General features: G+C 37.0%; 6 protein-coding genes across 10 annotated transcripts; 5 read left to right on the top strand and 1 right to left on the bottom strand.

Moving 5' to 3' along the window:
- Positions 1-451: 451 nt before the first annotated feature.
- On the top strand, positions 452-4,541 carry LOC136420182 (alanine--glyoxylate aminotransferase 2-like). Its single transcript, XM_066407009.1, has 7 exons — positions 452-612; positions 695-813; positions 1,846-2,080; positions 2,776-2,869; positions 2,921-3,349; positions 3,410-3,654; positions 4,096-4,541. The coding sequence occupies exons 1-7, from the start codon at positions 560-562 to the stop codon at positions 4,361-4,363; spliced, it is 1,443 nt and encodes a 480-aa protein (XP_066263106.1). The 5' UTR covers positions 452-559; the 3' UTR covers positions 4,364-4,541.
- LOC136420183 (proteasome subunit alpha type-6-like) lies at positions 4,503-5,606 on the bottom strand. Its single transcript, XM_066407010.1, has 3 exons — positions 5,287-5,606; positions 5,015-5,170; positions 4,503-4,958 (listed from the first exon to the last, which is right to left on the bottom strand). Exons 1-3 carry the CDS (start codon positions 5,497-5,499, stop codon positions 4,587-4,589), a joined length of 741 nt encoding a protein of 246 aa, XP_066263107.1. The 5' UTR covers positions 5,500-5,606; the 3' UTR covers positions 4,503-4,586.
- Positions 5,607-5,927: 321 nt separating this feature from the next.
- EMC10 (ER membrane protein complex subunit 10) lies at positions 5,928-7,084 on the top strand. Its single transcript, XM_066406326.1, has 6 exons — positions 5,928-6,084; positions 6,158-6,328; positions 6,390-6,482; positions 6,542-6,726; positions 6,777-6,873; positions 6,926-7,084. The coding sequence occupies exons 1-6, from the start codon at positions 6,022-6,024 to the stop codon at positions 7,016-7,018; spliced, it is 702 nt and encodes a 233-aa protein (XP_066262423.1). The 5' UTR covers positions 5,928-6,021; the 3' UTR covers positions 7,019-7,084.
- An 808-nt stretch (positions 7,085-7,892) lies between these two features.
- On the top strand, positions 7,893-17,806 carry LOC136420155 (moesin/ezrin/radixin homolog 1-like). 5 transcript variants are annotated; one of them, XM_066406968.1, is made up of 8 exons: positions 7,894-8,062; positions 8,316-8,434; positions 9,231-9,419; positions 15,843-16,339; positions 16,394-16,654; positions 16,703-17,024; positions 17,077-17,316; positions 17,368-17,806. In XM_066406968.1, exons 3-8 carry the CDS (start codon positions 9,240-9,242, stop codon positions 17,527-17,529), a joined length of 1,662 nt encoding a protein of 553 aa, XP_066263065.1. In that variant the 5' UTR covers positions 7,894-8,062; positions 8,316-8,434; positions 9,231-9,239; the 3' UTR covers positions 17,530-17,806. The 5 variants fall into 5 exon arrangements, with proteins under 5 accessions (XP_066263063.1, XP_066263065.1, XP_066263064.1 ...); XM_066406967.1 differs by having other exon boundaries at positions 8,316-8,438; XM_066406966.1 differs by lacking the exon at positions 8,316-8,434 and having other exon boundaries at positions 7,893-8,062.
- A 1,492-nt stretch (positions 17,807-19,298) lies between these two features.
- Positions 19,299-20,531, top strand: LOC136419839 (moesin/ezrin/radixin homolog 1-like). The gene is made up of 4 exons (XM_066406410.1): positions 19,299-19,605; positions 19,667-19,755; positions 19,806-20,264; positions 20,322-20,531. The coding sequence occupies exons 2-4, from the start codon at positions 19,669-19,671 to the stop codon at positions 20,490-20,492; spliced, it is 717 nt and encodes a 238-aa protein (XP_066262507.1). The 5' UTR covers positions 19,299-19,605; positions 19,667-19,668; the 3' UTR covers positions 20,493-20,531.
- Positions 20,532-20,673: 142 nt separating this feature from the next.
- On the top strand, positions 20,674-22,507 carry LOC136419736 (odorant receptor 67c-like). The gene is made up of 6 exons (XM_066406268.1): positions 20,674-20,853; positions 21,310-21,897; positions 21,946-22,045; positions 22,093-22,194; positions 22,248-22,403; positions 22,460-22,507. The coding sequence occupies exons 1-6, from the start codon at positions 20,690-20,692 to the stop codon at positions 22,505-22,507; spliced, it is 1,158 nt and encodes a 385-aa protein (XP_066262365.1). The 5' UTR covers positions 20,674-20,689.
- Positions 22,508-22,992: the final 485 nt, after the last annotated feature.

The following is a 22,992-nucleotide window of genomic DNA, read 5'->3' as shown; positions in this document are numbered from 1 at the left end:
TGACTTTGTCATAGTCAGGATACTTGATGACAAAGGCTTTGAGGAGTGAAAAACCATTGCAGTACCATTTATCGCGTGTGATTAGCCGAAGTTTCGATTTTTTCGAAGCAGAAGCACCCTCAGAAATAACGTGTAGGGCCGAAATTAACCAGGTTGAGCCATTGACAGTTTGCCTCAAAAAATGCGTTTGGTTCTTGAGCTTTAGGAACCTAGTTTTCAGGTACGCCTCTGGCCAGAAGTTCCATTGGCAGTCCTTTAACCCTGTCATCAAAACAATCCCGGTTTATTTCCCATATTTAATCAGTCGCTAATTTAATTTGTGTTTGCCAGTGTATTCCACCTAAGCTTATTTTCAACCTTATCATAATTACACTCTATATTAAATTCTGTATACAGCGGGCAAATATTTGCGCGCGCAATCTTGCCACCAATATAAATGTATTAGTACTTACCTAGCACAAGACACTATAGCCATTATAGCCTTCTAAGTTAGTTTCTTTGCGGGGCTGTTTACCATCTACTTTTGTCTACTTAAACTTAATATCAATTCGAGAAAAAAATGGAGCAGATTCCCAAGGATCAAACTATTGCCATGAGGCAGCAGCTAATTGGGTAAGATTTTGTTTTGATAAGACTTAATTAAAATCTGCTATTGATTTGATTAGATTTTATTATGCATTATTTCTGATTTCAGCCCATCCTGCCAGCTCTTCTTCAAACAGGACCCTCTGAAAATCGTGAGGGCGAAAGCGCAGTACATGTACGATGAAAAGGGTATTGCGTACCTTGATTGTATCAACAATGTTGCTCACGGTAAGTATAGTAGCAGGAGAAAAATATAATGAATAATCAAGAAATATATCTAATCTTGTACACGTTTTAGTAGCGACAAATATTTGACCAGGTAATGTCTATATAATTGTAATAATCGCCTGCCCCATGCCTTTCCCTCATATTAAGGATTATTTTTGGAAATTTAAGTCTCAACGAGACAACAGCAATAGATTGATTTTGTTTAAATACAGCAGGATTGTGCCTGTTTTGCATCTTTTTTCCATATGTCCCCAGAAGATGCACCAACGGCGCGTCCCTGTTTTCAGTTAGTGATTTTCCGTTTGCCTGTAATAATTGTTGTTTAAACTATAAATAGCTTTATCAGCAGTTGTAGTTATTTCAATCCACCTAAGTAATAAAAAACATTATTTCCAAATCGAGAGCAACGAGCGCTCATTTCGATGCATTGAGATTAGAAAAACGTGGCTTTTTGTTTAATCAAAGAGGGCAATATTCTTTATTGAGTTGTTGCCTAGGCCTAGATGACGTAACCATTGTGTTTCCACTCTTTATTACTTGAAACCAAACGGAAATTGTACTTTTTTCCCACAGATATCAACATTAATGCAATTTTTTATTCATTCTCGACAATTCACGAAATAAACTATTTTATCCAGACAAATTACAATTGCCACCACCACCAATTTTTGTCCGGCAAAATTTGTAATTGTCCCCAGTGTGCCACTATCAAAATTAATCACATTTGGTCCTGAGTACATTGCCATCCTTATTTGTCACATGGGAATGTATGAAACAAAAGAAGGATCAGTCATACGCAGTTCCAACGGGACCTCGAATTGGTTGTCCAATTAATATATTGTTTATTAATGCTCTTCGCAGATAGTTAGTTATTTTAGTTGAGCGACTGTGGTGCGACTTTTTGAAGATTTACTACGTTGCTATTAGTAACTTAACTGTCAGATTTTCAACTGATTTATTTAAATAAATTTTTATTTATGTTATATGGTCTCCCCATAATTTTCTTCTCATTCCTATCGACTGTACTTGCAGTGGGCCACTGCCATCCTGATGTCGTCCAAGCCGGAAGCGACCAAATGGCGCTTTTAAACACCAACAACCGCTTTCTTCATGACAACATAGTGCTGTGCGCTGAAAGGATCGTCAACACTCTACCAGACAATCTGGAAGTGTGCTTTTTCGTCAATTCCGGTTCAGAAGCCAACGACTTAGCTCTGAGACTGGCCCAAATCCATACTGGAAACAAAGACGTCATCACTTTGGAGCAGTAAGTGTCCCCCCTCCTCAAGCCTGAGCATGTTAGTTTTAGATCGTTTAAGCTACCTTGACTTTCAGACACCCAGAAGTGCTGAGACAGCTCTAGAAGAATGTAATTCCTAGATACGGTAGTTTTCTTTTCAGAGAACATTTTCCGCTTTAAATCTTTTTGATCATAGATGCGCTTTTAGGAGGTTTATTGTCATAATAATAAAACCTCCTGAAAGTCGCATGTAACTGGGGCTAGCTTTTCTTTATAGCTTTAACTGGATAAAGGAGTTGAGTGACCGTTCTAATGCGTGTGTTTTTATTTTTCTCTTGCAGCATTAAAAGTATGTGAAGATATGCGACTGTGCCAGAGTCCAGGACGGCAGGCCTTTGAGTAGCCTTTGCCACGCCAATACTAACAGCACTATCCAGAATGTTAATAAAATTGAGCGATGGGGATTTCGGGTCGCTAGTCCAGATATTTTGCTGTTAAAAAAACTTGTAACGTTTAAAAACAAAATCAAACTCGTAAGTGGCGTAATATCTGTGGACTAGTTTGTGATTGTGTGAAAATCCGAACTGATGCAGGCTTTCCAAGCAATGAAGTATCTGACATTCTCTACTCAATAACCAAAGAAACCTGCATGAGTTTTGATAAGAAAATATTTGGGAGCGAGCGGTTTGGCGCCAGGTAGATTCGATTTCGTCTTTTTTCAGTGCGTACCACGGCCACTTAACTTCTTTGATTGATATTTCGCACTACAAGTTTAACCTCCCTGGAGGAGTGGGGCAGAAGAAACACGTTCACTTGGTAAGCTTTAAATATTCCCTCAAAGAAACTGCATCTTACTCGATTTTCCAGGCACATTGCCCAGACACCTACAGAGGTAGATACCGCGACAACGAGTACTCAGTGGAAGAAATCGGCACTTTATACGCAGAAGAAGTGAGGAATTTATGCGATTTTGCCACGGCTCAAAGTGGAGGAGTCTCGGCTTTTATCGCAGAAAGTTTGCTGAGTTGTGGAGGACAAGTCATCCCCCCAAAGAACTATTTTAAGCAGGTGTATGAGCATATCAGAAATGCTGGGGGCATTTGCATTGCTGATGAGGTGCAAGTGGGATTTGGGCGAACTGGGAAGCATTGGTGGGCTTTTCAAGATTACAACGTCAAACCCGACATTGTTACCATGGGCAAACCTATGGGCAATGGACACCCCATTGCTTGCCTGGTGACCACAAAGGAGATTGCTGAGAGCTTCTTCAACACTGGAGTTGAATACTTTAATACCGTAAGTTATTCTGCTTGTATTAAAATGAGAAGCATTTGATTTATGATGACGATTTCTTAGTATGGAGGAAATCCAGTGTCCTGCGCGATCGCCAACGCAGTTTTCGACACTATTGAAAGGGAAAATCTAAGAGAAAAGGCAATTATTGTAGGGGAGTATTTGTTGGACTGCTGTCAGGTGTTGGCCAAAAAGCACAAGTACATAGGAGATGTGAGGGGTGTTGGTTTATTTGTCGGCATTGATCTTGTCGAGGACCAGGAAACAAGGAAAGCGAACAAAGAATGCGCGCAAACTGTTGTTCAAAGGTGAGGAAAATTTGCTAATTAAGGAAAACTAGTTTTGCTCTGCGAAATTCGGAATTCCTTCACAGACTTATTAAGATGTTTTCCATTATTATAAGAAAATTTCACGTTCAATTGCAAAGAGCAGTATGTACAGACTTGATTTCACTGAAAATTGCATATGGCTATTAATTACAGCCCAACAAAAGATTTTGAAATTATTGTGAAAGTGATTTGCAAAATAACTTATTTTGACCAACGAAATACGTCATTGCCACCAATGTAGTATTATCATTTTTTTTTCACAAGATTGTAGAAAGACGTTTATGTATAGAATCTAAGTGGGAAATAACTATCGTAGTTATGCGATTGTTGATTTTAAAGCATTTGCCATAAAGACTTTGATTCAAACTATCATATCAGAAATCTTTTAAAGTTTTGAGACAATTTGTTTTTTTTTTTAAGAATGCGAGAATCAAACATTCTAGTCAGCGCCGACGGACCAGAATGCAACGTCATCAAGCTAAAACCCCCAATGGTGTTCACCAAAGAAAATGTTGACGAAGTGGTGGCCATACTAGATAGAGTGTTGGTGGAGGTCAGACAAAGGGATAAATTAGAGGCGAAAATTAAGAGTCTGCAGAACCTGGTGCCCTCTATCATTGAGGAGCACTCAAGCAAAGGTCAGAGGCCCATCAGGCCCACTTACAAGGAGAACATTAAGTCCATATAAGAAGACTGTGTATTACTAATGATGAATGGATGAACGAATATTTATTTTAGTTAGGAGATTTACTAGGGTGATTGTTACTTATATTAAGTAAACATTTTTTGAAACTTAATCCCATAAGAGTTTAACAATAAGACAAAGGTTGATGAATAAATCAAATGTATATTATTTTAGAAAAAAATCACTTATTTAATACATTAAACCAATCAACCCTTCAATCTAGACCCTAATCCTTCTCGGCAATTACAGTCAAATGTCTGTCAATTTCCTGCTCCTTCAATACAGTAAATTTGGGATTATCCTTGGACACAACTCCGACCTCAATATCACTAGGCCGGAAGTCCACAGCCAGGATACTAGACAAGCAACTAATTGCCAATTGGATCACATCATCTCCTTGTAAATCCTGCTTTTTCTTCAGCTTTTTCTCCAAATAACTATTACCCTCAGTCTGTTTAGACCCCACAGCAATTGCCCGATAACCACAATAATAACCTGCAGGGTCAGTTTTATATACACAAGGCCCTAGTTCATCATCAAAGCCTATGAGAACCATTGAGCATCCTAAAGGACGCATTTCAGCATTTTGAGTGTAGACCTTAGAATTTTAAGGTGAAATGTTAGGTATGGAAGCATCTTGTCAATTATATTTACCTGTGAGATATCAGCCACACGCCTGCATAGAGCATCAATGGGCATTTCATATCCGTTTTTATACTTAAACTGAGCAGCTTCATATCTGGCCCGTTGGACTTGAGATTTGCTATCGGCAATCATACCAGTCATCACACATCCCACACTGCCTGTAAGCTGAGTTACTATGATTAGTGAATGTAATTGATATGTGGTAAAAGACATCAAAAGGGGATAGTAGAAAGGAATAAGAGAGGGTTAGAAATAAAAATTTCTATTCAAGTGATTTTTACCTGGAATAAATGGGTAATGGTACTGGCATCAATCAGTTTATCAGGGACTTTCCTTTGGGTGACACAAACGGCAGTATCAACCCCTTTTACGGCCACTGAAGTGAGGCCGGCTTGGTTGATGGCCTTAAACGCATACTCTACTTGATACAGCCGCCCCTCTGGAGAGAAAATTGTTATGTGGCGGTCGAAACCTGCACTACTTCCTCTAGACATGATTAATGTAGTTTTCGGGAAACGGAGAAACAAGTATTATTGAAAAACTGAGTGAAAAAGGGAAAACATTGAACACAAACTGCAAAGCAGGATGATTTTTCGGTTTTCTGACTTCTATCACTGTCATTGTCACCATTTACTCAATACGAAATTAGAACTCTGGCACCGTTGCCGGTGGGGTGAAGGATACCATTTTTTTTCAATAATTTGTATCGAAAATAGTTTTGAAATAATATATCTAATATAATAGAACATAATTGAAAACTAATAATTAGATTTAACATATAAATGACAAGAAGAATATGATATCATAAATATAAAAAAAGAAAATTGTGTTTTTATGCACTGATGTCTGTTTTACACTCTCCAGATTTCTATTTTTCTTAATTTTATCTTAACCTCACTTAAATCATTTTCTGTGCAGGATTTTCATCATTTTCAACATTTTATAACCAAAAAATAATGTATTAATGAAGAAAATCTCAAACACTACACTAATTAACTCATAATTTCTATCTAGAAATGGAATTTTCAATTTTCACCTTATTTATTCTAGCCCTCACTGCCTCGTCTATCAACCCAGTGGTAGGTCTCCAAAACAATTGACTTCAGCAATAAATAGCCCCTTTTTCTCTTATGCTCAAAATCTCCATTTTAGGAGTGTTTAGAGCAAGATAGTTCTGTATTTATCAAACTCCAGCATGCATTGAATGAGGGTCCCAACCCTGTGTTTACTGAGCGAGGTAATATCACCATTCACAGCTTACGATTGAGACAGGCTCTTGTGAGCCAAAACCCGCTTACTGAGGAAGAAAAATTACAATTACAGGTGATGAAATCTTTCCCTTTTCTATTTCCATTCACAAATTAAGACTTTTATTTTTATGTAGCAATTATCTAGAAAAAATGAATTATACAGAGTTAGGGCAGTTGTAATAGCCCAAGACGGCAGTGAGAGAACATTCATTTCGTCTGTAAAAGCTGTAAGAAACAATTTCACAATATGATATGTTTGTGGATTGTTCTTGAGATTGTATTTTAGTGCATGGTTGCAGAGTCTGAACTGGATGACAAATTCTCAATTTCACTTGATTATATTGGTCGTGTAATTGGGGTTACCAGCATAATAGCTTCAAAATCTACTTGTGAAGGGTCTGATGTTCCATTGGAAAGGTTAAATGAGTTCACCACAACTGTCTATGTGAGGCACACAGAAACTGGTGTTATGTATGTGTATGCTCTAGTTTTCATTTGATGATTTAATTGTTGTATTATAGACCCGATACTGCCTCATTTGTCCAGAAGATAGAGCGGGAGAGAGAGGCCCAAGCAAAAGGGGAGGTAAAGGATAACAGGTCTTTTTTGGCCAAATATGTGAGTTGTTGGATAAAAATATTTTCTGTGAGAGTATAGAATCGTTTTTTAGTGGATGTATATCCTGCCAGTTGTGATTATAATGATCATTTCTACTGCAAATAACCCTGATGCTCAAGGTGGAGGAGGAGGAGGAGGACAGTAAGTTTTAGATGCTTAAATTATTTATGGTTATTTGAATTGTGTTGTTGTAAAGATTTGGTGAAAATAAAATAAATGAAAAACACTTAGATTTTTTCATTATTTAGTTTCCTCATTCTTTGGTTCAGTTTTAAAATTGTTTTTCAGATATTTAAGAATGTTGAGAATGGTTTGAGGAACATACCTGAAGTGTTCATCACAATTATTGACCTCTCAATTGGTTCCACTTTGAAACTGTTAATAGAGTTCATTACAATGTGGATAACTAATTTAAAGAAGAAAGGATGCTGAGTTTGAAAATACGCGCTTTTAATGGCGCCCTCTTATGGGCAGCAGCTAAAGCTTAGTATCTCTTCTGCTAGAGTGCCGATCCTGCAGTATCGCACTTGGTTTATTTACCGTAAGATGGTGCCACTGATTTTAGTATATTATTGATTTTGGGCGGGTGATTTGATTTCCTTCAAAATTATGCCGAATGAAAAGCCTACCTCTTATATGTATTTCGTCCCGATAAGTGAATGAATATATAGATTACCAGCAAAAAGGAATTAAAAACCGAGAAATGGCCTTGATAGCGTATATCAAACTCTTAGCACAAATACAAGAAAAACCCGAGTATATAAGATTTTGATAATCCCTCGGTAAAGTACCCGTATGAGTGTTTTTATGCATTCTTGAAGCGTTTGCTCATCCAACACTAAAGCCTTGACCAATTTGAACCAGCTGGGACAATAAAACGACAAAAATGGCACTTGCCATTGTACCCATTAAAGCAGCAATCAAATCTATGTCAAGGCGCACAAAAATTTGAATTCTGATCCCTATTTCCATTACTTCGCGCTTACAAAATTCCGCATATCTTGTATAATATCGTTTACGCTCGTTAAACAAGTTTCTATTGCAAATTGGCATCCAAGTCATTATGTACCTTGTGTATGGAAGAAAGAGAGTAGAAATGCAGTAGCGATAATTGATGAACGAGTGGTGAAATGTGAATGAAGTGTTGTAGTGATGTGAGTTGGTGAGAATGAAAAAAAAGTCATCACAGGTGGGTGGTTCTCGTTAAATACCTGCTTAATCTAAACTTAGTGCTCCACCAGCACCGCAATCGTGGGTACTTGCTTCACGACTTTTTTCGTGAAGCAATGACTAACAATGACACATACATGCATGAGCAATCTAAACAGTGCTTCAGCTCTTATAGTGCAAAACAGTGATGGTTCTTGCTCCCATGCATCATTAAGAATACATTCGTCTACGTCATCATCAGCTTTATCTTATCAGCATTTTTCATCCAATAGTGGGTGATAAAGCCATCATCCTTTACATGGGTCATGAAACACACTCCCAGTAGTGTATCCTGCCCCGGTGTTCAGTGATCCGTGATCGTACACCATATCAATTTTGGTGACACAGCTTGGTTGGTAAATATATAGATTTTATTTACATTTCCAGTGCATTGAGCCTCGTTTTTGCTGGGTGTATATGAAGGTAAATTGCCACTGGTCTACTTGAAGTACTAAATAATTGTTTGGTGTGTCTACGTGCGGAAGGTCAACCGCTATCAGGTGGTGTGTCGGTTGGTAGTTTGCATATGTATGCAAATTCATCGGGTATTCTAGAGTGGGATTTTTTGGCAAAAAACGGAACATCGCTATCCAACAGGTTCATCAGTTTGTTGGATTTCGGGACCGATTTGCTCCCCGTGAAAATCGAGTGTACCAATCTTGGTGTATGCGTAAGAAGTCCAATTTTCCGAGCTTAAGTCGTCACATAAATGGCCCAGAACCGGCAGGGATTTTTTTCCAACTTTACTGGTTTATCGCTTAAAAAATGGCCAAGGCCAGATTTCCATTAGCGACCTAACGCACAAGTTCTAGCCCATTTATGTGCTAATTGTTTATGTGATAAATCGCAACTGCTGCAGTAAACAGACGCATTAATACGTGAATAATGGCCGGATTTAGTCAGAAGTGTTGGACGTAAACCGTGAATTTATAGTCCGGCACGAAAGGCCAACAAAGGGCTGAAGATGCAGCTTCAATTATGTGTGTAATCTGTGAAATTATTATCTCATAGTGTGAAGCTTACATAGTCGCCATCATGCAGATAAAATAAATTATGATATAATGGAGCAAAAATGAGTAGAAACAATAGTACAGTCCTCAACGCCACTTATCTCGGATTTATTTACGTTTATTGATGGTTCTTTCCAGAATAAAACGATGAAGGTGTTAGTAAGAACCCCCCACCATGAGTCCGAGCTGGAGGCCCAACCGAAGACCTCCACCCGCGAGGTGTTCGGCACCATGTGCAAATCGTTGGGAATTCAGGAGACCTGGTGGTTCGGATTAATGTACAAAGGGCCCGACAACGAGGACGTCTGGATTGACAAGTCGAAAAAGGTGAGCCCAACATTTCCCCCATCCCTCAATCCCATTTACATAATATTCCATCCCTTAAACATGAAGTCCCGGACAAGCGCGAATTTGATCCATTCTCTTTTGCAATTTTCCAAGTTTTTAAATATTTATGCAAGAATTTTCGAGCCCGTGGAGTCCTTTTTATCCCGACGATCCAGACTTTTTATTATCCCGACGATGCGCAATTTGTACTAAAGTGGGGAAAGGGCGTAAAGACGTGTTGGCCCCGATAGAAAAACGGTTCAAGATTGAAGATTAAAGGATTGAAATATGCTTTGAACTTCGGTTTGTGAACGGGAATATCGAATGATTTGAAAACTTAAATTTGATGGGGACGATATGAGCGTCAGTTTACCTCATAGATCTTTTCGAAACGGATAAGCCGCTCTAGAGTATACAGGGTGCTATTTAAGTGCATGGTCAAACTTCAAGGGAAGATTGATACTTCGAGTGGCTCTACAACGAAAAGCTTATATAAATATTAGTATGGTAAAGCTTAATTTTCAACATACAGGGTGACAAACTTTAAAAAAAAAATCGTGTTTTCGTAAAAATCTTAACAATCCTTTAGCCGTTATTTATGGTTATTATTGTTATTTATGCGTCACTAATTTATTTAAAATTTTTATACATATATTATTTGCATTAAGCACAGTCATGGCCACCCAGGTCATCGGATTTAAATCCGTTAGATTTTTTCCTTTGGGGGCACGTAAAGTCCTTCGTTCATAGAACTCCTCGTCAACACCGAAGACTACTTAATCCAATGGGATACGGGATTCATGTAATCAGATAAGATATACACCGGGAATGTTCCAAAGTGTTCGACAATCGAAGTTAAGACGAGCTAATGCTGGCATTAAAGTTGAAGGAAGACACTTTTAGCAACTATCGTAAGTTTCGTATTATCTATTGTTAAACGTTTTTTTACTTAAAAAATGCGTACCGTTTGTTTAAGTGTAGTTTTAATAAAGCGTTTTTCTTTTTTGAATTTTTTTAAATTTCCGGCGTTACCGCCGTGCACGCCACTACCAAAAGCAGACAAACAATTTCTAGCTTAAAAGATTCCTTTGTACTACATTAAAAACTGTCACCAAGATTCAACGTTATATTAGATTGCGTCTTCAAGTCATTTAAAAGGTTTTTAATATGTAACGACTTTTTAAAAAAAGGTTGATACCACTCTGTATCTTAAAAATGAAGCATTACCGGACCTATGTTTATATAAGATTTTCATCTTAAAATCGCTCAAAGAATCACCCTTTGAAGTTTGGCCACATACTTAAGTAACAACCTGTACAGTATGTTCTCGGCAAAAGTTCCCAAGAGGGGAGAGTTTCTTATTTTTCATTTTACAAGAAAAATGAGTTCTTGATAAAAGTTTCTGCTTGTTTTAAAATAGTTAAATCAGTTCTCGTTTTTTCAATTTTCCTTTTCGTTGCAGAGAAACATCAAAAAATAGGTCAGTTTAGTTAAAAAAATTTCTAAGTTCCAAAAATCAATTCTTGTTTTCACGGCAACCATAATCTTGATTTTTATTTATTTCAACGATTCAACAAGAAAGAGGAAACTACAAGTAAAAATTCACTCGATCTATGCACCACCTTCGTGAACGCGCAGCTCAAGTCTTCGACGCAGTTCATTATAACTTCTTCGGATTTCTTCGAGCGATAAAGACGCCTAGCATCTCCGATCTTCTCCTTCAAATGTTCTGCATTCAAAGGAAGATGATTCGCATAAACTATTTGTTTTAAACAGCTCCAAAGATAAAAATCTGCCATAGTCAAATCAGGACTTCTCGATGGCCATAAGAGAGGATCATTTCAACCGATCCAATTCTCTTCAAATTTCTGATTCCATCATTCCGCATAATGGGTCAGACAATCATCTTATTAAAAGTAACACATCACGCGATAATTAATGGGTAGATCGTCCAACTTTTTATTTAGAAAATGTTGTAACATGTTTAATGCAAGTACATGTGCTGATTAATCGAATTTTCAAAAAAATATGGTCCAATTATACCATGGCAAGAAATTGCACACCATACGTTATCTTTAGTCGAATATTATCCGTTACGGGCGATTCGGAAATAGGGATTGTGAATGCTCCAGTACCTTTTTTTCCACATTTAAGTAAGGAAGAGGAAAATTGAAACTATGAGAACCGATTCAACCGTTTTGAACAAGCAAAAACTTATACGAAAAATACATTTTTCTCGTAAAATGAAAAATAAGAAGCTTTCTCCTCTTGGCAACTTCATCTGGGGACATACTGTAGACCTTCATCAATTCAATCAATTGACAAATATCGAAAACGATCCATTTCTTTCGTAGACATGAAAATTTACCATGAATTACCCGATGGGATTTTTTTTATGGGCTAAAATGCCGTAATCGTACTCTACAGCAGGCTGTTTTCCGATTAAAAAAAACCTCTAGTAGTTTCAGAGATACGTAAAAAAGTCAAAATTTGAATGCATATTTTAACTGTGAGAATTCACAAGGCAAATGTCTCGTCTCTGAGGAGTCGGCATCATATTTTGAACCTTCAACGAACAATTTACGTCTAAAATTTGCAAACTCGGCAATATGATAGTAAATGGGAGAGAATCTCCTCTTTTGTATCTTTTTTAGGCGATAATTTTGGCTGAAAATGGCTGACAACTTCGAGCGAAACAAAATATCTCCCAACTTCAATTTATTAATGAGAGTTATGAATTTTTTAAAATTTGTCGATGTAATTTTTCATAAAACTTCGCTCGCAGTGTCATCAAGTAATTGAACTACGATTTCATTAAACTTTTATGATGAAATACCCAAACCTCCTTCCTATTGGAAATATTTTAAATTTGAAAGCTACGCGTTGTTGAGAAGGAAGTTGCGCATTTTCCTCATTAACAAAATCCTATTTTGGAACGTTAGAAATGTTGAGTTATTCAGAAAATGTTTATTAGAAATTGTCATTTTCATTCGAGCATAATTAACCGGACACGACGAACAGAGACAGACTTATATGGGTTATAGTGAATGAGAAAGAGATCGATAGATGGTTGGTTTTGAGAGTTTTGCTAATGTTAGACATAAATAGTTCTTTGATGGCTCATGAGGAACAAATAACGTATTATCCCCCGATGACAAAATCCAATTTTGGGATGCTGAAAATCACTAGCTAGCCAGGAAATGTTTAACAAAAATCAGCGGTTCTTTCAAGCATAATTGACCCTAACAAAGACAGACTTATGTGAGTAGTAGTGCGTAAGAAAGAAATCGATATATAGTTTTGGAAGTTTTGCAAACTTTAGACATAAATGTTGTTCGTTGAAGTTTTAATAAATGATGGTTATTCCTCAGAGACGAAACGTATGGCGTGTGACTTACCAGAGTTTGAAAAATATATAAAAGTATGTATTAAAATTTAGATTTTTTCGCATATTTCCGAAACGAATTCAGCATTTTTGCCCATAAATAAAATCTCATCAAGTAATTCATAGTGAATTTTCATGTGTAAAAGAGAGATAGATGGTTTTAGATTTTGCTTAATCAATTGAATTAATCAAAGCCTATACTCTGGAGTGGCTTAGGCACTTAGAAATCATTCGTGTACTTGCGAAACTTCTATGACATCTATGATTTTTATAAAACTGGGAATGTGTGATATATCTATAACTGATATTCACGCCCAAATGCATCTAGTTCTAGGATAATAAATCCCAAAAATCTAGCTGTCAGCGCAACGGTAACAAGTATGTAAAATATAAAGGGGCACTTTTCGTCTGTAATTAAACGCTCCATCGTGTGATGACGCTTGAAACAAAGACGTCCATTAAGTACAAAAAGCAAGGCATCTATTTTGGAGAAATCCCAGCCCTAAACCTTAAAAATAAGCTCAATATTTCATAATTCAGTCGTGTTGAAACTGAAGGTGTGCTGCAAAGTCTTCGTGTCAATACCAAATTTGAAACAAAGATGTATTTAAATAAGAAAATCTATAGGTTAAAATGGCACGCCTATGCAATTAGGAGAAATAGTCCTGGATCTTAAAAATTTCAAGAGTTCATAATTTAATTGTGCTGAAACCAGAAGCGCCTGCTCAAAACATATTGGCAATGCCAAAACTTGAAATAAATGCTTTCTTTAAATAAAGCAAAATGTTGTCCTACGGCATAGAGATTTTTTCCCACTGTGTAACGTCAGCGCTTCCTGGTAAACGGCTGCTACAGGGAGCGCTCACTAAATATGTACGCTTCGGGCTTTGAAATCGTTTTTTTTAGAAAGTGATTTATTAAGGAACTGTGTTAAACGAAATATAGTCATTTGAAGCATGGGACGATACTTCGTGAATCTATTATCACGGTTAATTAAGTAGAAAAGTGCTTTTTATTTTCATCATACACTTCTCCTACGGATCACTAGGATATACAATCAAATATAAACAATGCGACATTTTAAAGGCAAATTTTAAGAACACGAAAATCGCTTTTGCCCTAAATTAAGTTTCTTATTAAATTAAGTTATGAATAATTTTGTGAAAATATTTATGAATAAATAATGAATCATTTTATGGGTGTAATGTGCATTCTACATCTTTTTGAGCTTGGCAACATTCCTTTGCTTTCAAACGAAAATTATATCCCTGAGGTTTCAGCCTCCACGATTTGACGATTATCGCAAAATTGATGGTCTTATAACTGAAGCAAGCGGTGTAGCATGTTCTTAAGACTTCAAAAACCGGCTCGAAGACGTCATAAGTTATACAAAGCTTTCGGTACAACTTTGACTTGCAAGCTAGAAAACAATTATTATTCCTGACTTAGTGATAAGCGTCAAAATTCTCGATAGATAAATATTTCCGATAAGTTTTATTAATATTACCATTGTTGGAAGCAGTGTTGTATAATGTCCAAAAATAGCTGTTGGGGCATCCATTCCGACGATCGGATTTCCAGCCTTTCCCACTCACTGAGTAGTTTTCCGGATACAGGAAAATCAACAAAGATGCGGTTTCTATTTCGGCTAATAACTAATGCTTCATTAGGCTTTCTCCTTGAATCAATATTTGTTTTATATTGTTTGTTACGAAATGAAGAAACGGTGTTTTTGTAAGGTCAAAATGGTTGTACACTTTATGGCAATAAGTCGTAGTAAAACTGGCAAAAGTTTCGTAACTTATATGATGTTTTGTTATCGTTTGTAGTGTAATTGTTTTCCGATTTATCGCTGTAGTTTATTCGATAAAGTTGGTGAAGGTGGAACATGTGGATTATGTCATTGGATTAACCAAGCGCTTAAGCCTAGATTAGCCAATTAAAACTTTGAGTATAGCAAGGGGAAAATGTAGGATTTTTTCGGAATTTTTTAAACGAATTCAAGCTAGCTTTCCTTGAACCAACATAGACATTAATGATACAATTTAAGAGTCTGCTGATAACATTTATTGTGCGATACATTCTTTTAAATTTCAAAGAAATAAAATTTTATACTTCAAACGACCCTCTCAGCACATTAGGTCAAACAACGAAAGTGATTTCGACTAATCACACTAAATATTTCGTAAAATTCTGATGAAATTGCAATTTAATCACTTTGGGGGACACTGCAAAACAAATGCTGCGAACAATTGCATCGAAAAAATACTAATAATTCGTGAATTGATAATCAAAACTTTATTTGAAAATTATCCGATATTGCCGAGCGAAATAGACATTTCCTCCCACTGTATATTCATGGCGCCCTCTGCAATAGTCATTTCAATTTTTCAATTTAAGTCGTTACTGTGTACTACAGGGAGCCTTCAATAAGTATTGGTGTGAATAACTTAGCGCTGTAATATATTCGATAAAATTAGTGAAGGTGGATATGTGGATTGTGCAACTGGATTAAGCGAGCGCTCAGTCCTGAATTAGCCGATTGAATCTTTGATTATAGCAAGGGAAAATGTAGGATTTTTTCGGAATTTTTAAAGCAAAATAAAATCAGCTTTTCTTGAACCAACATAAATATTGACGAGACAATTTAAAAGTCTGCTGATAACATTTATTGCTTGACACATATTTTTTCCTTTATTTGCAACCCATAACTTCAAGAAGTTTAACTACACAGATATTCAACAATCCTCTGTTGATTTTGACGTAAAATTTGTTCTCTGGGAAATAAATCTTGAAGCACTTTAGATGGGCATAAACTAGAGAAACCCAATTACTTAGCTTTCTCTGGAACGCGATAAACTGCCTGGGAATCTAGCTTTCGTTGTGTTTTCCGGTTGTAAATAGTGCATTAGTTGCACACATATCCCCCCTGATTTATCAACCGAGATAAATCTATTAAATTCCTATTATCAAAAATCCACCGATTATTAAGTATTTATGTAGGTAGTTTCAAGTAGGTAAATTTACGACAATTCTAGACTCTCAAGGACCTTCAAAAGAACCTCACCTTCCACTTCGCAGTCAAATATTATCCCGAGGACGTGTCTGAAGAACTCATCGAAACAATCACAATCGAATATTTCTTTCTCCATGTCAAATCCCTCATCCTCAAGGATGAAATTTACTGCCCTGCTGACACGTCGGTTCTCCTAGCCTCATACGCCCTCCAGGGCAAGCATGGCGACTACCAGAAGGATCAAATCAACGATGATGTGTTCAAGAAACAAACTCTGTTACCGCCAAGGGTGCTTAAGCAACATACCCTTCAAGTCTCAGAGTGGGAGTCGAATATATCAAACATGTGGCTGAAACACCGAGGCCTAGATAAGGAGGAAGCGATGTTGGAGTATTTGAAGTTGGTACAAAATTTGGAAATGTACGGGGTGTCTTATTTCAATATTAAGAACTTCAAAGGCACCGAGTGTATGCTGGGTGTGACTGCTTTAGGGCTAAATATTTACAAAGTTGAGGACAGGTAAACTTTTATTTTAAGCATTATTGGGGCTCGATAAAGTCTGAGTTTTCCCAGACTGAATCCCACAATCGCCTTCCCGTGGTCTGAAATCAAGAATTTGAAGTACAAGGGCACCAAGTTCGTTATTAGGCCCAATGACAAAACAGCGAAGAACTTTATTATCATAACACAAAGCGAGAAGATTAGCAAACAGATTCTCAACCTGGGAATCGGCAACCATGAGCTGTACGTGAGGAGGAGAAAGCCGGATAGCCCAGAGGTGGCTAGAATGAAGGAAAAGGCCAATGAGGTCCGCAAGACAAAACTGGTCATCCGGTAAATTTAGATCTGCGCACTTTGATTTGTTCTAACGTAAAATTTCAGCCAAAAATACAACTCTGAGAGGCTGGCGAGGGAGGAGGCAGAAAAACGCGAAACCATGTACAAGCGGCAGCTTGAAGACATGAGGATTGAGATGGAGAGGAAGCAGGCCAGCTTAATGGAAGCAGAGAGGACTATAAAGCTACTACAAGAACAGCTGGAAGATCTCAAACGATCTAAAGAAGAACTTGAATCCCAAAGGTTGGAGCTGCAAGAAATGATGGAGAGACTAGAACAGAGCAGACATTTGGAAGATGAGGAGAAGTTGAGGCTGGAAGAGGAAATCAGGGCGAAGCATGAAGAGGTTCAAAGAATACAAGATGAGGTCCGTACTACTACGCAATATCATCCAAACATAGTTTTAAGACTCATTTTAGGTCGCCAGGAAAGATGAAGAAACTAGGAGGCTTCAAGAGGCCATCGACGAGGCTCGCAGGAAAGAAGAAGAGTTTTGTCTGAGGCAAGAGGCGGAGGAGAGGAGGCGAGAAGAGGAGCGTCGCCAGAGGGAAATTGAGGAGGCTAATAGGACCGAAAAGGAATTGGAGTCTTTGCCTGATGCCGATAACACTTTACCTGAAGTTAAAGAAGTGAATGATCAGCTCAAGGATCAGCTGAAGGTTTGTATGTTCAGGAAGTGGGAATTTTGATGATTTAAAGTAAACTTCCAGGCTTTACAAGACCAACTAAATGAAGCGAAGACCAACGAAGAAAGCGACTTGGATAGGATCCATAGAATCAACCTTCTGGAGGGTAGGGACAAATATAAGACACTGAGAGATATTCGCAAGGGCAACACCAGTAGGAGGGTGGAATTGTTTGAAAATATGTAAAAAAATCAATTTTTATTTAAACTGCAGGAATTTAATTGTTTTTTCTCTCACCATCATCAGTATTTTTCACCAGAAAATACCCTACACATTGTTTCTTTTTAAGGGTCGTTTGCGCCCCTTAAAGCGAACGAAACACGACATTGTGTGTTTTTTTCACGAGGGCTTTCTTTGAAGTGGCAGAAACGGCCCTAAATCCACGTTATTTATTATTGTTATTACTATGAACTAATTGTATTTTGAAAGATATATACTGAATACAATACTTAATCAACAAAAACTGAATTTTAATTTTGCAACCAACGACAAAATAGGCAACATAAACATCTTCATAAATTTTCTAAACACGCCCTGACATTGAAATAACTTTTAGGGCTAAAGTTATTCTCGTCAGGCGTTGCCTGCCCTTTAAGGCAGTCAAAGTTGATATATAATTTTCGGAAACTTCTGACTTTAGCAAGTCGTTTGTTCGCCTTTTATATTTGTATTCTCGTGTAATTCTTCCGCACAGAAGAGAGAGTTTTATACGTTGTTTACCCCGTTTTGCGAAACTCCCAATTGAGAAAGTTGCCCTTTATTGACTTGGATATGTTATTCTAGAAAGTTATTATTTGAATGATTGAGAATCTGTAAAAACCGCACAGAATCATTCACCATTATGTCCATAAATAACTTTATTTCTTACGAATTTTGCTTTTCCGTCTTTAAAACTTTTGTAACGAATCTGAAAGATTTGAATAGTTGATGAGATGCATTAACTGCGTTTTCGAACCAAAAATGAGCCTGAAACTTTATAAAATGAAATTTTAGATTTTGAAAGCCCCCTTCAGTACATTGGGTCAAATTACAAAAGTGATTCTGACTGATGGCATTAAATAATTCCTGAAATTTTGATGAAATCACAATTTAATCACTTTGAAGGACAATGCGAATGATGTCCTATGAATAATTGCATCCGGAAAATAGCAATAATTCATGATTCTCATTAATAATCAGAGCTTTATGGGAAAATTATCCGATATTGCCCTGCAACATGTGCATTTCCTCCAATTGTATACTCATGGCGCCCTCTAGAATCGTTACTTCAGTTTTTATTAAAAGTCTTTGTTGTATACTACAAGGAGCCCTCAATAAGTATTGGTGTGAATAACTTAAAAATTGTATTTTTCAGAAACCATAGGAGCAATTTAATGAAAAACTGTAATATAAAATTGACTAAATATATAACGACACTGTACTGTGAGATACAAAAATCACGGATAGTAGATATAGAAAAGTGCCGTAATTTTTGAGTTTATTCTAATATATTTCCTGATGGATATGCAGCCAAGCATACATATTGCAAGTTTTTGAATACGACTTTCGGGAGCTTCTGAATCTGAATTGAAAGGTTAATATTTGCGGTTTTTTAAAACTAAGGCCAAGTTTATATATTTGATGAAGTAAATACATCATTTACTTCGCTTTCATTTTCGTATTCTCGTGTAATTTTTCGGAGAAAAGACAGAATATGCTGCAAATGTTTATTTTGTTTGCGTAGCTCTAAAATTGGAAAAATTTACTTTTTTTAACTCATTTTTTAAATATATTCTCTCAGAAAGTTAAAATTTCTACTACGTAGAAATTAGCATTAAAGTTCATCTCATAACTTACGTTTCCTACCAATTTGGGAACAAAATATAAGAAAAAAAGGAGACATTTCCTATCTAATCAGTGAAGATGTTGATATAAGAATTCTTCTTTGAAATGTTGACAATTTTCAGTAATGTCTAAATAATCTCAAAACAACACTTATTAACTATCATCAAAACCATAACTCACCTCAATAAATCTATATTGCATATAATTTAATAAAAGCATGTGATGGATTATTAGAATTATATATCATTAGTAAACCGTTTCCATAGGTGGCTTTATAATTAAATCACTGATAACACACATAATGTTATACATTTTGAGTTTCAAGTGCGATTTTAGGTATCAGTTGATATCTCCCTTTTGCAGTACAAATCAAAAGGTGAGGCAGTATTAAGTGTTTCCTGGACCACAAAAGCACTTAACTGTAGTGAAATTATAAACGTAAATATTCAATTAAATCCCACAATTAATCAACATTTAATTAGGTGTGTCCTAATTGTAGTGATGGAGGTCTTGGAAGGTGACCATCAGAACATGGAGGAAGATAAGTCAAAGCTAATGGAGAACAATATTGAGACGACTGAAGATGAGGTAAGTTAGTGAATACTGAGGTTCAACCCTACGATAAATCCGTTTCCTAGATTACAGTAGGAAATGAAGAGATTAAAGATGTTAGTGAGGAATCTAAGAAAATGGAGGAGGAACATTCTGCTACATTAATAGAAGAGACGGAAGAGAAACTAGAAACGGAGGAGAGTGAATTACCCAATGTACCAGAAGAAAGGCATAGTCTTACACAACAGGCAAACCTGGTAGTAGATGAAAAAGAACACTCAAAAGAAGAGGCTGAAGAGGCGAATGAACCAGCAGAGGAAGAACCTCGTCTTACACAAGAAACTGAAAGAGTAGAAGAGGAAAAAGAACAACAACAAAAAAAGGTTGAAGAAACCGATAATACTGAGGCAGAAACAGTGATAAATGAAAAAGAATTGCAAAACACAGATATCAACGAGGAAACTACCACTGAGACCATTCAAGCACCACAGGAAGTTCGCCTTTACAATGGAAATTTGCGGGAGAACGATGAGCAATTTTTGAAGGTGACTTAATGAGTATGTTTGTTTTAAATGCTGATAATAACGCATATACAATTGCAGAGTTCACTTGAACCATCAGACGAACAAGTAATCTACGATGAAATCAATCTAGAAAGTCCTCATGAAATTGCGAAACTTCAAGCTAAAGATAAGTTTAAAACTATACGATTTATCCCTAAGGGAAATACTAGTAAAAGAGTGGCATTATTTGAGAATATGAAGATTATGTAGATGGAAATTTATTGTAGGACAAATTGCTCTATATTTTTCTTTGTGTTTTAACTGGCTAATTACATGTCGAGCCATTTTCCCCGATAACTATATAATTACTATATAAGCAAAGAAAAATACGAAAAGGTGTTATTACGTATCTTCTATAGTGTCATGAATTTATTCTTACTTAGTAGCTAAAACAATCCTGGCTCAACATGGGGCTGATCGCCACCCCTAAACTTTTTCAGCAATTATGGGGGATTTGGCCCACAGAAACCATCCACTCAGACGTTAATAAAAAACTGTATTTAATATACCGAGTGTTTGTAATTGGGTGGTATTCTTTGTTTAATATTTTTCAAGCAATAGCCAGCATCAGGTAAAATAATACTTAATAAAAATTTAGATTTAAAGACGCCCCTGCGTTAATACTATCATGTGCTTACATTCACCATTTGTCAAGAAATAAAGTACCTTGTAATAAAACAATTCAGAGGCTGAATTATTATGATTTTTTTTAAAATAGCTTTGGTCAGCCTTTTAAATCGGGCTTTGGTACGACCCTGGATTTACACAGATAACGTAGAAACTACAGTTTAAACACCACAGAATGAATGCAGCTGTGAAGCTGTTAAATTGTCTATTTTATTAGAGGTAACTTTTACATTTCGGTCTTGACACGTCGAGAGAAATCGTCAATTTTATAGAATCATAAAGTACCTCGAACTAGTCTGAATTAACTAAAGAACACGGGTTGTTGCTTGAACTTGCATTCACCATTTAGTCTAGAATCTCACCACTTGTCTCACAATTATTGTTCTAAAACTCTCTTTAGGCTTTTGTCAAACAAAGAATCATTCGAACGAATCAGCAAATGCCTCTCAGTGGTCATTACCCTAATCCTCATGTTGATCAACTCTATCATTTACTACAAGAACCGAATCCCCAATATGTGTTTGGAAGTTTCCAAAACCGAAAACCTAATCTTGAACAATGTTCACGAAAGTGAGGTATACTCATCATACCAAAGTGCTTTAAGGAGAAACATTTACTTGAATCGCTACATTGTCGGATCGTCAATTTTCACTCTCCTCACTTTCATCGGGGTCTCAGCAATGGAGGTGGTGAAAATAGGGCCTGACTACTGGAAGTACGATAACGTGTCCTTTATGCACGAGCTGTACCTGCCCTTTGACAAGAGTAATTTCTCTGTGGGGATTATATTTGTGAATGTGTGGATCTCAATTGAGAGCGTGGTGGTAAATGGGGTGATTCAGACCACGTTATACGCCCTGGTCATGTATGGGGCGTTGAGGTTTAAGGTGCTGCAAATTCGCCTGAAGAGGCTTAACGAGAGCGAAATCAAGGGAGGAAAGATCCGGTTTCTGAAGAAGTTGGTAATAGATCATCAGGAGTGCCTTAGGTTCAATGTGTCTTTGTCGGGAAGGAGTTTCTGATTGTTGATTTTTAGGTTCATCAAGGACCTAAATAATGCTACCAGCTACGTTTTGTTGATGAGTTTTTTGCTGAATTCTGTGAAAGTGGCCTCAGTGATATTCCCCCTGATGGCTGTGAGTTCCCTAGGCCCAAACTGCCTTCTTCACATAAGTAATTTCAGGTGACCAGCTTTTTGGATTTCGCGTTTCCCCTTATCTACTCCTCAATGCTCATATCGGAGGTGTTTTTCCTCGGTTGGATGTGCAACGAAGTGCAAGCTGAGGCTGGTATCTATTACACGCAATTATTTTAACTTGTCCCCTGGATATTTAGCAGAGCTTGAACGTGGCCGACTCCATTTTCCAGACGTCCTGGTACATGGAAAATAAAGAGTACAAAATGGTGCTGCAGATAATGATAATGAGGGCTCAACGACCGGTGGCAATGAGAATCGGTCCGTTCGGTACAATGACCGCTGGCACAATTATGACCGTAAATTAACCCAATTAGTTTTCGACTAATTTCGCAATTAATTTCTCGTTTTCCAGACTTTGAAAGCTGCATATTCGTACGCCACCCTGATGTTGAATCAGTAGGAAAATTTAGCCAAAATTTAGATCAATACAAAGAGCATCATGCGAGTTACAGCATGTAGTCTTATTTGGTATTCCATGGACATAGGGCATAATAAGGCCGACCTTTTGAAACGTAGTGTCATCCCCCATTTCTCCCTTTTAATATTCCGGGCATTTTATGACCTGATGGAGAGTGTATATGACGTGGCATATCATTCGAGTCTGCTGATGCGGATGTGCCTGAAACATTTCCCTCGGTCCTAACATCTTTCTTTGAGTCTTTCTGGCATGAATTTCCAACAGGCTAATTCCTCTGAAACCTAAGCGATTTTCCTTGTTCAAACGTCAAAAACCTTTTATTACTCTATAACAGAGGAGAGGGCGAAACCCTTATAAATTAGTCACGAAATTAAGGTGGAACGAGTTACTCAGACGTAGCAGAACTCCGTAATTGTTTCTAAACAATGTTCAGTTGCTGTACCCCAGTCCAGACTCCGCTACTTGCC

This window comes from Euwallacea similis, chromosome 3 (assembly GCF_039881205.1).
Source record: "Euwallacea similis isolate ESF13 chromosome 3, ESF131.1, whole genome shotgun sequence".
NCBI lineage: Eukaryota > Metazoa > Arthropoda > Insecta > Coleoptera > Curculionidae > Euwallacea > Euwallacea similis.
The sequence above is the reverse complement of the archived record's forward strand: the minus strand, read 5'-3'. Positions and strand labels throughout refer to the sequence as shown.